This window comes from Pygoscelis adeliae, unplaced genomic scaffold, assembly GCF_000699105.1.
Source record: "Pygoscelis adeliae isolate BGI_AS28 unplaced genomic scaffold, ASM69910v1 Scaffold336, whole genome shotgun sequence".
Classification (NCBI taxonomy): Eukaryota; Metazoa; Chordata; class Aves; order Sphenisciformes; family Spheniscidae; genus Pygoscelis; species Pygoscelis adeliae.
The window spans coordinates 505,610-521,479 of NW_008824938.1; the positions used below are offsets into that span (position 1 = coordinate 505,610).

Below are 15,870 nucleotides of genomic sequence, written 5' to 3' on the forward strand. Positions count from 1 at the left end.
GAAAATAAAGATATATATGAGCAGAAAGCCAGCAGTATCAAGAACAGATTCACACCCAGAGTGAAATGAAAATGGAAACAGAAGCTGGGGAGGTAGCTGGGTACTGGAAGATGAACCAATAGGTAAGCATGGAATAAGGGGAAGAGGAACAGCCACTACCACCAAGTAGCACAGACAAGCCTTTAATTACCAGCTGCTCATTATGTAGGTTTGTCAGAGTCTCTCAAGGTTGGAAAGTTAAATTTGCAGAAAGCAAAAACTGCAACTGTCTCCTGGGCCCAGACAGTGAGCAACTCTGAGATATTTTTAGGCTCAATTCCTTATTTGGATTCCTACTTATCCTGGTCTGGATACCCCCTGGATTCTTATTTAAGATCACATTGAAACAAGAGCAACAAATAGGCCTGTCAGTCTCTCACATTAGTAGTCTTTTGCCTATCAACTTGATTTTCTTCATCTCAGCACTGCAAAATTCCATTTGTCTTTGCTGCCCAGGAACGCACAAGGACAGCAGGAACATGGAACGTTAATGCACAGACCATAAACATACTGCACAGGAATGTAAGGAGAATTGTTCTGAAGGCCACTGAATTCTACCAACTTTTTTTTGACACGTCCTTTATTTTCAGCAGTTGTTTGTTATTCAGGTGACTCATTCTGTATTTCTATTGCAAGTATTCAAGATGTAGGTAAGATGAAGCACACAAATGCCTGTCAAATCCCAAGCCTGATCCTGTATGTTGACATTTCTGCACTATCTATTAATGTGTTAATTCTTGTCAAAAATAAAAACCTAAAACACATGACAGCAGAACAATACCGAAGCAATAGTCAGATGAAAATAACTTCTCCACTTGCAGTTTCCTCAAACATCATACAAAAGACCACCATCTACTGTTGACATCACTAAGTCTTTTAGTAGACATTTTGCATGCTAACAGGCAATACTATTTTACATCACTACCAAAAGAGTGAAGACCTCAGTTCTATGAAATCAATCTGAAGGATAAAATCACTAATACATTACTTCCATAGCCTAAAGCAATGGGTCTACAAGCGATGAATTCCCCCCAATTCCAGTGTGCCACGGGATGTATACCTTAATGGTTGTATATGTCATTCTTGCCAGTCCCCTGTTCAATTATTTCTGCTTAAAAATTAGTCACTTTGCTTGAGATAACATTCTGTTTTGTTTTCTCTTTATGGCTGCAACTACCTTCTATTTTCTCTGCCTTGCATACCCCTCTCTTATGCTCCTTATGGAAAAAAAAGTCAATGTAGGTCGGCTTTCAGAGGGATGGGAAACCAGACATAGGATATGCCTTGTCCTTAGGGAAGTAAATAATACAAGAGGCCTAGAACAGCGCATCCCCTACAGACCAAGACATTTGTTTTGTAGTGGAGCCACTAGACTGCAACAAATAGCAGGAACTGCACTCATTTCTATCTCCCATCATTTGCCTGCTGCCTTCTAGCTACAACACAGGGAGTATCAGTGCAACTGAAAGAGGGGTACTGACTGCATCTTCACTGCTAGCTGCCCTGCCCATGGCAGCCAGAGGCAACAGCTTTAAAGAAAGGAGTACTTACCACACTGATGTGCTGTATGAGGAAAAGAGACTAGATGCAGGCAGTAGTTTTCCATTTTACTCAGTCAGTGAAGCCATGTCAGAACCCATACGGATATGCAATATGGATATCTTGGAGGCTTATTAAAAAAACCAGGATCACTGAGACCTGAAATAGAGCTGAGAGGCATTACTGGGCTATCTCATTCCCGTGTGAGCTACTTAGATCCTAGTATGGTGCCTGCTACTGATTTCACATGAAGAAGATTCTATATATCAGTGTAGTTGTATCTGGTTCCAATTAAAATGGAACTGAACAGATCATTGTGATGAATTCCGCAAGAAGCAAGTAAGTCTCCTTTAAAAAAATGGAAGTGATAAGGGCTTAGTAAATAAACTCACCAGAAATTCACTCTAGGCAAGTCAGATCACTTGCGACTAAGCAACAAGCCTCTTTTCTTTGGAAAATGCCTCAGTAAGTCACTCTATAATCACAAGATAAAACAAAAACCTTAAATTCATAAACCATATGATCTAAAACAACATCCTTAGGTTGTGGCTGGGTTCTCTTGTTCCGCTGTCATCTAAGAACTCAAACCCTGCCCTTCCTGCTTGTTGAAAGGTATGGGGGAGAAGAAAAACACTACACACGCTCTCCCATCTGTAAAGCCTGAATAATTTATTCACATAAACCTTAAGAACTCTCTCAAACATCACAGTATATTAGTGTACAATTAATGACAACTTCAGAAATCATGCTTTTGGTGCAAAGCATAAATTTAATGGTAAGTGCCACAAGATGGTTTTTCATTACTTCAAAGCAGCATATGATTGACAATAAACTTATAAATAAATATTATCAGGATTAAGAACTGCATTTAATTTGTACCTAGTTTTGAAAAACTCTGGATTGCTAGGAAAAAATCTCTATCTGACAACTGTCATAATTAAAAACAAACATTCCTGGCTGAAGTAACACAATTCAGCAGTGCATTTTTAAGAGAACTGTGTGTCTTGAGTTTCCATGGAAGTATTAGGATCTTCCACAGAAGAAGTGCATGATGATATCACAGCACACAATAAAATCAGTAACTTGGTTTCAGTCCCTGTTTTCCTGGTAACAATATTTAACTGTTTTTTTCAAACTTAGCTTTAAAACAGGTATCCACTATTGGTTTTCAGAGATCTCATTACAGGATATTACCCTTCTGGGGAGAGCGGCATATTTTCCTCAGGATTCATGCTTTTTTGTTGGTTTACCAAAGTAAGGAGTGTTGTCTTGTAGCAGATCTTTCCTGGGTATGAGCACTGTAATAGAAAAAAACCTGTAAGAATATAATCTTATGGAAAATACTACTTAAAATTCTAAAGTTGTTTTTACATTTACAAGCAAAAAGTCAGGTTACTACAAAAAATCAGGTTACTAAAATGAGAATCTCAACTTCTGGTATGTGTACAAGCAGTAACATGGTACCTACCTAAGATAAAATTATATTAAGATTTTTACCTTCTGTTGGTCAGAATATTGCCTTCCCTTTTTCCTTTTAAAAGCACTGAAAATATCTTAATAGCATTAAGAATCCATAAAAAAATGGTAAAGCATTGCAGGAACTTTTAGCAAGAGAGAGAATGGCAACGTTATCATGCCTGAGTCAGATTATGTTTACTTCAACAGTTCCAAAACCAAATACTAAATTTGACTTAGCCCTCTCCCGCAATGTCCTGGAATCTGATCTGTAACATTCACCTTATCACATCTGTTTTAAAGGCCAACAGGAAAAGAAAGCATCAAATGAAAATTATGGCCACTGTATCGTCACAGAAGTGCAGTGCGTTAGGGTTTGTCTAATTATACACCATTTTAACCTTTTCCTGAACTTCCTCTAACTTCTTGCTGTCTGGTTCTTCAGAAATCAGCTTGTCCTTTCTTCATGAAGGGAAGAATCTATGTCATGTCGGATTTGCTTCAGCAGCAAAAACTAAAGCACAGACACCTGAAATCATAATGCTGTACTTTGACTAAGTCAGCTGTGAAAGGTACAGTAAACCTGTAAAACTCTGTGTGTAATGAGTAACATTCTGTCCAAAGTGCACTGATATCTCATTATCTTATATGAAAGAAAACTGACTTCCTTCAAGGTATCTTCCTTTTGTATCTGTGTACTGATACTGATGCATTTAATAAGTTTCTAAGAGCTTTAAGTAAAATTTCAATTGCATTTCTCTTAGATAAAATACTTGTGAGTAAATTTATGATAAAACATGTTGTTCTACACACCTAGAATAGGTACATGAAACAGAAATACCAAAGAAAAACAGAATTGGATATAAAGTATTGAAAGACAAAAGTCCAAACAAATAAAGATTGAGAGAAGAATTTTTAACCTTCCTTTTCAAAGCTAAGTGTTGAACATACACTGCCAACACACCAAATCAAAACCATCAGAACATACGGCATGTGTGGTATATTACTAAAATGTAAGCTTTATTTATATCAGCTTAATCTGAAGTTGAAGTGAAATGAATAGAACAGAGACATTCATATACTAGTGAGTAACGTAACACAGACTGAAACTTAAAAAAAAAAAAATCAGAAAAATTGTCTACTATGACTAACAATGACAACTGAAATTGTCTTCTCTTAAACAAGAAAACCTCAGCCTAATTTCTTTTTCTTCTTTTTTTAAAGATTTACCGGTGAATCCCAACATGACTATACACCACTGCATCTCAAATTCTTTTTAAAGAGTAACATTGCCCTGTGTACTGCTTCTGTGACAGCACAGAATAATTTCATTTGATTAGTGAAAATGTTCTCCTTACCAGTATTTGCTCTCACTGCCTAAGACAAGTCTTCGGCTTTTTCTTTTCAGTTATTAAATAGCTATCTTAGAGATGCAGGATTGCAAGGAAAAAAAAAAAAAACCACACCAGAAGAGGAAAACCACGAGGTGTAGCTAAATTGTATATTGTCAGCTATAATACAAAAAGTTACAGTCAAAAGATTCTGACAGTAACTCACTTAAGGAAACCAGCTGCAGCAATAGCTTTCTGAAACATTTTACCAAGTTTCTTTTTTCCCCCACTCTTGTTTAATACAACATAGCAACTGATCACTTTGATCTTGACAGGCTGCTGAGGAAAACTAACCAACAAGGAGAGCTGAAGGCAGGGGGCAGGGAGGGGCAGGGCGCGATGGCTTAGGATGAAGCAAGGACATAATACTAATTTAAATACAGCCCAAATTTAAATATTTTACAATATTCTCTTTTTTTCCAAATAGGCCAATAAACTTTCTACTACAGCAAAGTAAACCTTCACCTACAAAGTTGCCAAAACACACATGTAGCACTAAAGATGAAGCACTATGAAAAGTACACTTTTCAGCTGAGGTTGCTTATTTTTATTTGCCAACCAACAGCAACTCAAGCAGCCACCTTAGGGCTGCACTTCCACTTTTTTTTTTTTTGTGTGTGTTAATAAATCTGTCCCAAGCCTCTCATTTCATACAAGATGATACCATAAAAGCAACGAGGGAGCTAACTGTAATTCTACTGGCACTATAAAAGTTACCATAGAGCATAAAGATTAAAGATCAAAGAGTTCTGCTAAAACTTCCTTAATCAAAGCTGTACTGGAGTTGAATACCCGTTCAACGTGCTACCTAAGCAGACTCATATACCTACACAGGCACTTCCTGCAACAAATTTCACACCAGGAACTGGCTCCTAGGTGCCAAAAAGCAAAGGAAAGCGAGAAGATCCACTTGGTATTTTCATCATATACACGCACAAGATGTTTGGAGGGCACACAGCCAGGACAGCTGACCCCAACTGACCAAAGGGATATTCCATACCATGTGACATCATGCTCAGCAATAAAAGCTGGGAGAAGAAGGAAGGGGGGGACATTTGCAGTGATGGTGTTTGTCCTCCCAAGTAACTGTTATGTGTCATGGAGCCCTGCTTTCCTGGGGATGACTCTAAACACCTGCCTGCCGATGGGAAGTACTGAATGAATTCATTACTTTGCTCTGCTTGCGCACACGGCTTTTGCTTTACCTATTAAACTGTCTTTATCTCAGCCCACGAGTTTTCTTACTTTTACCCTTCCGATTCTCTCCCCTATCCCACTGGGTGGGAGTGAACAAGTGGCTGTGTGGGGCTTTGTTGCCGGCTGGGGTTAAACCACGACACTACCTAGCCATAGATTCAACTGGAAGGTGAAGGCCACTTCCAACTTTTTTTCCTCTTTTTATTCTCAGACAACTTTTCTTTACCAATAAAAAAGGATGGAAACAGTAGGGTGAGATATTCAACAAAATGGAGCAGCAGTGGAAACCACACCCATTTATAGGCACAATTTCACACAATGCACTGATGAAGCTATTCAGCATAAACTAGTATCAAAATATGGTGACAATTATCTCAAGGCTCTAAAAATTCTGAATTTCTGGTTTCATAAATTTTCTAATGGCATACTCTGTGCTACCAGTGACATTAAGATAATAAGGGCTACAACAGCATTGCTTAGTTCAGAGTGCTATCTGACTAATCAAAGCCGGATTCTTAGGAAAGATGCAAACACACTAGAAGACTGCTCGAAGAATGGCACTTGGGAATGATGTTCTGCTACTGATCAATTTACTATGGTATAAAGGTCTGTATATTCATTCTGTAGGAAGATTTGCTTTTACTCTTTCAGTATAGTATCAAGCTAAGCATCAAGTTGGATCTTCTGCTTTTTTGTATTTTGAGTAATACCTTGCTCCTGGCCACAAAGATTTTTCATTGCCATGACCTTTAAGAACTATTTATTGTGTAAAATAAAAATGCATTTTTCTGGTATTAGCTTTGAATGTGAATTCCAACTTCACTGAATGCTCTTTATGTTTTAATTATACCAGGACAAGTAACAATATCTATCCATTCTATAAATTTTTTTTATACTGTTCATTCTTATTCTGTGAACTTCTATCATGATGCTCTGGATTTCTTTTCTAAGCACTCCTCATCTTTTAATTGGTGATTCAAGACTAAATATTTCTCACTTCAATATATATTCCAAACACAAACAAAACAGACAGCTCTCAAACTGCAATGGCTGTTTCAAGATTATTGTTTTGTTCTTACTGCAGTAAGATCAATTACAGAGTGAGAAGCAAAGCTTAGACCTATCCAAAACAGACACAGGAAAAAAAAAAGGAAATAATGGGCAAGAGACTGCATAATGACATCCTTTGCATTCATAAGCAGGTCAAATGCACCCTGCATGCAGATGCACTCCAGATTTTTTGCTGCAGGACAAAGTCTTCCTGGCTACTAGAGCCTGGAAGACCTCCTTCCACACAAACCTCATTGCCACCATTTCTCCAAGAGGTCTCTAAAATCAGGCGGCGGCAATTCTACCACTTTTTGTTTGTGAAGATTTTAAAGGAGACAGCATTAAAGCTCTGCTACGGCCAAAATGCACAATCACCACTGCTCTCCCCTTGTCCACTGAGTCAAGTCATTTCACTGTAAAAGGGTATCAGGCTGGTCAGAGAGCTCCCCTTCGTAAATCCTTGCTGAGTACTCCCAGACCCCATTCTGTTCTTAGAACATTAGGAAACAGCTTCCACGATTGGCTCAACCACCTTCCCAGGGATCACAGTAAGGCTGATCAGTTTCCCAGATCCTCCCTCTTGCCCTTCTTGAAAAGGGGAGTGACATTTGCTGTCTTCCAGTCCTCAGGCAACTCCCCTAATCGCCATGACCTTTCAAAGATGATTGAGAGTGGCCTTGCAATGACATCAGCCAGCTCCCTCACCACCCACGGGTGCAACACATCAGGTCCCATGGATTTGTGTATGCCCCATCTGTTCAGATGTTCCCTAGCCTTTTCCTTCTCTGCCAAAAGTAAGTCATCCTCGCTCCAGACATTCCCAATGGTCTGAGGCCTGTGATTCCTGAAGGCAAACCTTAGCAGTAAAGACAGAGGTGAAGAAGGTGCTGAGCACCTCAGTCTCTTCTGTGTCCTTTGTTACCAGGTCCCCTACCCTATTCAGCTGTGGGCCCACAGCTTCCCCTCCTCCTCCTGCTGCTGATATACCTGTAGAAGCTGTTCTTGCTGTCCTTCACATTCCTTGCCAAGATCAACGCCAGGTGGGCTCTGGCTGTCCTAACCCCATCCCTACACACTCACGCAGTATTAGAATATAAATTATTATCTGAACATGAATTCACATGGCTTTTGCAAAGGAAGTTCTGCCTTACTCCTGCTGGAGTTCTCTGAACAGCTCTTGGGGGGCTGCCACAACATGCTTGGATTCCCAGAAGTCCCTCAGCGAATGCTTTCAAGAAAACAGCCGCCTTATTATGACAGAAGGTCTTGCAAGGATAAGTCACTGATTAAACTGGAGGAAGTGAACAATAAATGAACAGGTCTCCCAACAGAGGGGCGTCAAAAAGTGGAGTTCTGCACGTATTTTTGTTGGCATCTGTGCTGCTCAACATATTTGTAACTAACCTGGAAAAGAACGGTTTTTAATGATACCATCCTGAATAAGTTCTTTAAGAAAATGGCTTACTGTGAAGAATTGCAGGACAAGCTTAAGACTTGACTGAATAACCAGTAAAACGACAGACAAAATTACATATAGAGACATGCAACGCACACAGGTCAAAAAATACACTAACTTCACAAAGAAAACGATAGGTTCAAAACTGACTATGACCATTCAGATGAGTTTAATGAATACAAGATAATTTTATAAAAATAAATAAATATATGTACGCACAGCAGCCAAAAATGAAATTTAGCATTAGGAGTGACCAGGAAACCAATAGAGAATGAAAGAGAAAACATCATTGTGCCATCATTGTGTGTATAAATACCTGGTTTGCCCATAGCTCGATGACTCTGCTCAGCTGATTGAGAGAGAAAGCTCTTAATCATCTTAAGAGAGATATCATAGAATTGAAAAGGGTGCAGAGAATAGCAACAGAATGATCACAGGCATTCACCCACTGTTTCACAGAGAAGCTGTTCCATAGGGGGGGAAAAAAACCAAAAGGGGGGGCAATAAGAGGCTTAAAAACTCATGAACAGCTTGGTGAAAATGCATAGTAATTGAAGAGTAGGACGAGATTCAAAACTACACCAAGTGATTCTTCATAAAAAACAGAGTAAATTCTTTGTCAAAGGTTCTTGGATGCAAGAAATTTGCATCGGTTGGCCGAAACAAGTTCATGAGAGAGAAACCCACTGAGGGTAACTAAAACAGAAACCATCTCTGGCTCAGGAAGTGCTGCCAGGTGTAAACAGCTGGAAGATGTTTATATCCATCTGCCTAGGATCACTGTGGAAGACTCGACACTGGTCTAGACATATCTTTGGCCTCGATCACAATGGCTGTTCTAAAGTTAAATACTTTACTAAATCTAAAACTGAACATATCTAGAAAGTTTTACAGACACCACTAAACAGAAGTGAAAGGAAACAACGTACACAGCTAAAGATTTCTCCTACCCTCTACCACACAGTTGTATGCTGAACCTACTACATCTCTTGTGTTTAACTGTAAGATAAAAGAACTTCTAAACCAGGAACCAAAATTTCAGAATTTGATAGGCCACCATTGTGTCACAAATCTTCCAAGGCATAATCTGAAACTTCAATTGTCAGAACAAGGTTTTGGAAAAGAACACTCAATCCTCAAAGAAAAAGCTACTCTATGGACAGCGTACATACTGTGTTTGCTAATTCTCCTCAGGCAGCTTCTAACTCTTCGGTAGAGCAAGGACCTGCAGATACTGTGGTTACTACATTTAGACATACACTGACTGACTAGCTAGTACATGCATGCTGACTTGCTACCTAATTGCTGTCTCTCCTAATAGTTAAGCTACGAAGTTACAACTTCTTTCTCCCAATGAGGGCATTAAATGCAGTCACCGCCTCTTTTCTACCAGCCTCCGTATTTCAAAATATTTGTGTAGAAACTTTGCACCTTTGAAACCTCCACCTGTCCTAGATAGTGACATTAGTCAACAGGCTTAAATTTAGAGTTTGGGTGGAGAACTGACAGATAGACAGACTTTTGCGCTCTCTATCCCTTTACTTAGTTTTCAAGTTTTATATTTACCGAACTACAACATTTTTAAACGTCTTTTTAGCATGCAGCTTTACTCACATATTTTGTCAGAATCTGTGTGAACTGCTTGAATAACAGAAGTTCTGAGAATCACTTCAACATCTGAAGCTATTTTCAGAAGCTAGTAAAAGGGAAAAAGAAACAAACAACACAACAGATTAATTTAAATTATACGTAATTATTCCTGAAATTATTTTCCATACTAGGCAGCTATTCAAATAATAAAGCCAGTCAGTTCTATTATTCCATTGGTTATGCACTATCTATACATAGCTTTTACTTTGGGGATCCTGGAATAACTTACAGGTTGATATATAAGCTACCCTGACATACAGCACGAGAGGAAGGAAATGTCTGCTCAGTAACATACAGCAGCATAGAATCTATATACCCGATTAAAACTGCAAACGAATAAGGTAGAATGCAACTACCAAAACAAGTAACTAGTTTCCAGTGATCAAAGACATTGGTGAATGCCTCAATAACATTTGACTACCCCTAGTGAAAGGGTAATCTGGTTCTTTTAGCATTCATGCTCTTGAAATAAGGACACAAAAAAATAAGGGCAAAACATGACAAGAATTAAGAATATTGAGGTTTCACAGAAAAGCAGTACAGGAACAAGGTACTACCTGAAGATTAGCAGAGGCATTAATATTTGGCAAAAGGCCGAGAATTCCTTCCCTCATTAAGAGGATAAGCAGAAGCACCCTTGCTAGTTTTGCTGAGTGATTAAGGGAAACCTAATACTTGTTTGCATGATACCTGTGTCAGAAATAAATGAAATTGCACAAGTGAGACACTTTGGGAGACATGCTTACACTAGGAAGTAGCGTGTACCAACAGAAGTGGATCTTTGCAAGAGTTAGAGCTCAAGCTTTGACATCTGCACTGAATTTCTCCTCCCACCTTTCCCTTTTAAGGGTTTGAACTAGGTATCCTCGAGTTCCCCCTACTGAATGCCCATTAGCAGCTAGGCTGCATGCTCCTGAATCTGAAGTGGAAGGTGTGCTTCATCTTAAAGTAATTCTGTCATTTGCTCTGAGACTGCTTCACAAAACAAACCAAATCACAGGAAGTGGAGATAACCAAGGTAACTTCAGAAGTGCACTCCTGATCTGAACTAAAATGCTGCAGTAGATTGAGCTGCCACATCTCACATTCTAACACTGCAGATAGTTACTCCTACCTCCTTAGGTCACTACACAACTAAGTATTTGATGTCACATTAGAAGACATTGCAGCTTTCTATTCCGGCAAAGTAACGCACATTTGGTTGGTCAATATTCATTTTTTTAGCTGCTGCCCAAAGCAGAACACTAACACCCCCATGTTTATGGCAGGCAAGTGCCCAAATTCTCTCAAGTCCTGTATATCATTTGATTCAGTTCCTCTGCATCCTAGTCTATTTTGTATATATGTATACAGAACAAATCTGACAGTTTCTATGACAGTAGTTGTGATAGAAGTCTAGAATTTCTTCCACTGACACATTTAATCAAGATATCAATTAACCCATATTAAAAAGTTACATATGTGTCTTCTGTAGGTCACCCTTCCTAACAAACATAGATTTAAAAATTACAGCAAGTATTTTTCCTGTACATCTATAACAAAAAGAACATACAATTTAACAGATCAGACACCAGGAACACAAACACAGAAGTATTACTGTAGGGGCCTGATAACAAGCAGAAATGCTAGAAAGTCCTAACTAAATGCACAGAACTATTTATGTTACTGGCAGTGGGTGGTATGATGCAAAGGTTCAGATTTACTTCTGCAAAGGACAGATGGAGGCACTTTCTTCCAACTAGTGCCCAATGACAATGTAAATACAGTCAGTTAAAAGGCTGAATGACAAGGACTAAATTATTCACTCTGTATGGATGTTAATAACTAAAAATATCTAAACTACAGAAGTTTCATTTCAGGCCTCAGTAAGTTTTAGAAAAATGACTCAGTAAAAAGTGTTAAGACAACAACTGAGCAAAGGTAACTTACACAGTGAGTTAACAGAATGTTCTACTCCTTTTAATGCACCATGAGGAAAGAAGAAGCAAAAAACCCCAGCAATATAATTAATACCTCTATATTACAATAGCCATGATAATTTGGCTGGTTTTTGCCTCCCACAAAAGATGCTGCCTCACTGTCATCAGGAATCAAAACAACTTCTCGTGTCTGCCAGTAACTGAGCAGATTATTTAATTTCTCTGTATCTTTCTGTGCTTGTCTGTACAACAAAGACCAGGTAAACTTAAGTGACCACAGCTCAGATAGATATTATGAGCAAAGTATATAAAATACTTACATGAAAATAGCACCATAAAACATTTTTTCCATAATTTTATTATAAGCTTCAAAATAAGCATATTGATCAGAAGACACCTTCTCCTTACGTATTTTTGTATGTGCAGAATTCTGTAACATACTATTAATACCAATGGACGTATCAATATATTTATAAACAAAGATCCATGTAAAAGCCTTTTTGAACTCACCTGGCTCTCACAATGTCTCAATAAGTATTTACATTGGTTTAGAGATCTTTTAAGTAAAAAGATCCTATATAAGTATTATTATGCAAAGTGGAAAAAAACAATGAAAACAAGAAGTACCTCATTTATCTTCTCTTCAGATGTCTCATCTTGGTTATTTTTGAATTCTTCATTTATCTTTTGTCTTGCAGCTAAATAAAGTAAACAAAAAACCTAAAGTGTGAACAAAAAATTGTATCTTGTCTTTGTCACTGCCTCAAAGCTCAGAATCCTAAGTCCTTTATAGCACCTTCCTGGTGCACTCTGCCTGAAGTCTTTTAATATAAGATTTCCATGGATTTCAGGTGATGTCATATTTTAAGTTCAGTGGTATAGGAATAAAATATGATTGCCTATCTAGCATTCTGAGCTTTAAAAATAACTGACATACAGAAGCCACTACTAAAAGTTGGTTTACTAAAAAAGCAGTATTTATCCCCTGAGAAGCCACTGTACATAAAGAGAATCAACTCAAATGCTTAGTACAATTAAACATGCTTTGGCTGGACTGAAGAGAGGAAGTAAAAAAAAAAAAAAGGGGGGGGGGGGGGGGGGAGAGGGTGGGAAATCCCAGGAAGATCATCAAGGTTCCAAAAAGAGATGTTTTCCTTACGAAATATGGCTTGAGTCTAACAACCAGTTTTTTGTTTTAAATTAAGGGATATCTGGTTACGGATACACAAGTTTTCCCAAAGATTACTCATAAAATGTGGAAGGGAATAATTTGAAGGAAGATTATGTTAAGAATTCTCTTTCTGTGTATTCAGAGAAGAAAGTTCCACAGAAAGATAGGTAAGCATCCACCACACAAAAAAAGTAGCTCACCTTCAAGGGCTCTGGCATCATTTTTAAAAACTTCTTGCCGGGTTCTGTGTAATAATTTAAAAAGCTTCAAAACCTGTCAATACAACATCAATAGAATTAGCTTGTTTGCTAGCAAGATTCTTAGTTAAAATGAACATGTTGCAATTAAGAGTGTTCTGGTTGATCTTTCACGTTCTTTCCATTTAGTACAAAATTTGGTATGGAATCAGTATCTATGATACTTTACCTCAATTCCTGATCAAATAACTTGTAGCCAAAGCAGATGTGAGGAAACCAAAATCCTAGACAGTTCTAGACGTTTATTAATCTAAGATGCTAGAGAGTACTAGCACTACGCTCCTAAATTATCCTTTGGCATGATGGGAATATAATCCTCAAAATACACTGATGCAAATGTATTTGCCGTGCCAATACCAAATAAACCCAACAGAATCGGCATAACTCTAAAAGTCAAGTCACCTGAAGTGACTACCAAGGGTACATCACTGGATATTCTCTGATTACGAAAAAAAAGATAGAAATGTAAATGGCTGAAGTATTCTCACACTTACAAGCCAAAGTGAGAAAAGTGAATTTCAAAAGGATCTCAAACTGTATATGAACTAATTCAGCAATTTTTTTTTCATGTCTCTATAATACCTGGGCATAATCTTCTACAGATGATGTGGCAAAACCAACACAAAGCAAAGTCCTTCCCGAAATATAACTGCCAGATCAGCAAATAAGAACTTCAGTAAAAGCAAACACTCAAAAAATTAGGATTTACAATATAGAGATTATACACCTCAGTATGTATGTAAAGCAAAACCCCTGAGAATCACAGCTCACAGTCATGTGGTTTTGGCTGTTTATTCATACAGGCTGTAATGAATTAAAGAAATCCTCAAGTCCTCATCAGACTTTTTTGGTGTTTGTCAGAGATTGACAGGAATCTCTTACAAGCACCAAAAAACCCCCAACAAACCCCTTGATAACGAGATACCTTTTGAAGGTATTTCTAGTACTTCCTAGTGTGTTTTGGCATTTCTGGAAGGCCCAATTCCAGCTACCTTCCTGATATTTTTAAATTGTTTTTTCACAATTAATATTCCAAAAATTTCTTAGAAGGACGCAGAGGAAACACAGGGCTGTAACCGAGAAATTACCATCTTCTTTATCAGCGTGCTGTGTATCTGTGAGCTGGAGATGCAAACAAGACTACCCTAAAAGTAGGAGGCCAATAAAAAATCCTGGCAGGGTGCTGTGTTGCCTCTGCTTTGAATCTGCCACCAATGAGATAGGGAGAAACGGCCAGCTTCAGTGAAAGCTATTACTTCCAACAGATGTCAACACATTTTTAGATTTTCAAGCTAAGTTCCCACCCTCCGCTCAGCCAGTCACTTGGTTACACCTTGAGGTAATTCATCCAGAAGTGTATACGCACAAGACGACAGTTTTTAGGAAGAGAAGACATAAAACAGTAAGGACAGACAATGTTCCAGTTCAGTGCTGCTTCTTCAACGTAATACTACCACAACTTCAGTGCTATTAAGGGACAACTTACAAATATGAACAAATTCAAATCTCGCTTCACTACGTGGATTAGACCACATCATAATTTCTACTGTAATTTATGATTTAGCATCCTGTTGAGCATATGCTACTGCATTACCAATCTTTTGGGAAAGAGGACAAACTAGTGCATTCTCAATTGCGTAAGTGTCTCACGAACGTTTAAGCAAAAAACTTTTGTCACTTTTACAAGAACTAGCATGCGACTCGACAATCAGTTAAACCAGTCTGAGCAGAGACATATAAAAGAGAACATGGACTCTGCTAACTCCTTTTCAGCTTACGTGTTCTTAATAATTAGCAACTGAACAGCACCATGTTGCCTTTAATTGCAGCATCCCCTAGATGGTTGAATCTGTGGAAAGCAAACCTACAGAATTAAAACCCGGCAAATAAATTTCTTGTTCTGTAAATGTATTTTAAGAGGTTTGACTAAATTATTTGGACAGGACATCCTGAAATATCTCTACCCCATAATATTTTTGCCATCTTTGCAAATAGTAAAGTTAATATTACAAATGGTTTTGAGACAAAGACATCTATGGCGAAACCTGAAGAAGTATTTTAGGCTTGTTCTGAACTTTTTCATCGACAGCTTTCAGGCATCTTCCTCTGCTATTTGCCTATTTCTGCAAACCCCTCTTGTAAAGTTCTTCACGACACCAGCCAGAGACTAGTTATATTAGATGGCTTTGAAGCAAGGTATATTAATGCACACACTCCTTTGAGCTCTACAGTCGCCTAACAAAACACAGAACCCCCCCAATACCTCAGTGTACTGGTACCCCTAATACTGGGCTTCAGAACACTTCTGAAACAGGGGCTCAACTCCCCCAAACCTTTACTCTACACCGTAAAGATAAAAGGTTTAAGTAATTCTTCTGTCTTTGCTTTTCTTCATCTTCCCATCACAATTCATTCTCTCGATGTATTTTAACCTCTACTTGATTGTCGCCTCTCAACTCGTTTCCTTTTTCCACAACAGCTTTTGCACGCAAACCCCTACTTCCTATTACCTCGTTTTGTGCCCTTCCTGCCCTGAAAGCCTCTGCCTGTCGATGCTCTATAAATGCTAGGAACCGCTGGGGGAAAAAAGTTCTTGCCCTCCAGAGACACGCAAGGAAAAACTCCCCCGAGCACATCGCTTGCGTCTAGTTACTATTTACAGCGTGAGGTCGCAGATTTGAGGGGGAACGCAGCACGCTCCCCCGGCGCTGCGCGCGCTGCCACCGACTCCAAGCACGCCGGGCAC

General features: G+C 38.5%; 1 protein-coding gene across 1 annotated transcript; it reads right to left on the reverse strand.

Moving 5' to 3' along the window:
- Positions 1-2,225: 2,225 nt before the first annotated feature.
- LYRM7 (LYR motif containing 7) lies at positions 2,226-13,155 on the reverse strand. The gene is given in 4 exon segments (XM_009325373.1): positions 2,226-2,876; positions 9,742-9,823; positions 12,324-12,394; positions 13,068-13,155. Coding segments are annotated over 4 exon segments (318 nt in total). The 3' UTR covers positions 2,226-2,799.
- Between the last annotated feature and the right edge of the window lie 2,715 nt (positions 13,156-15,870).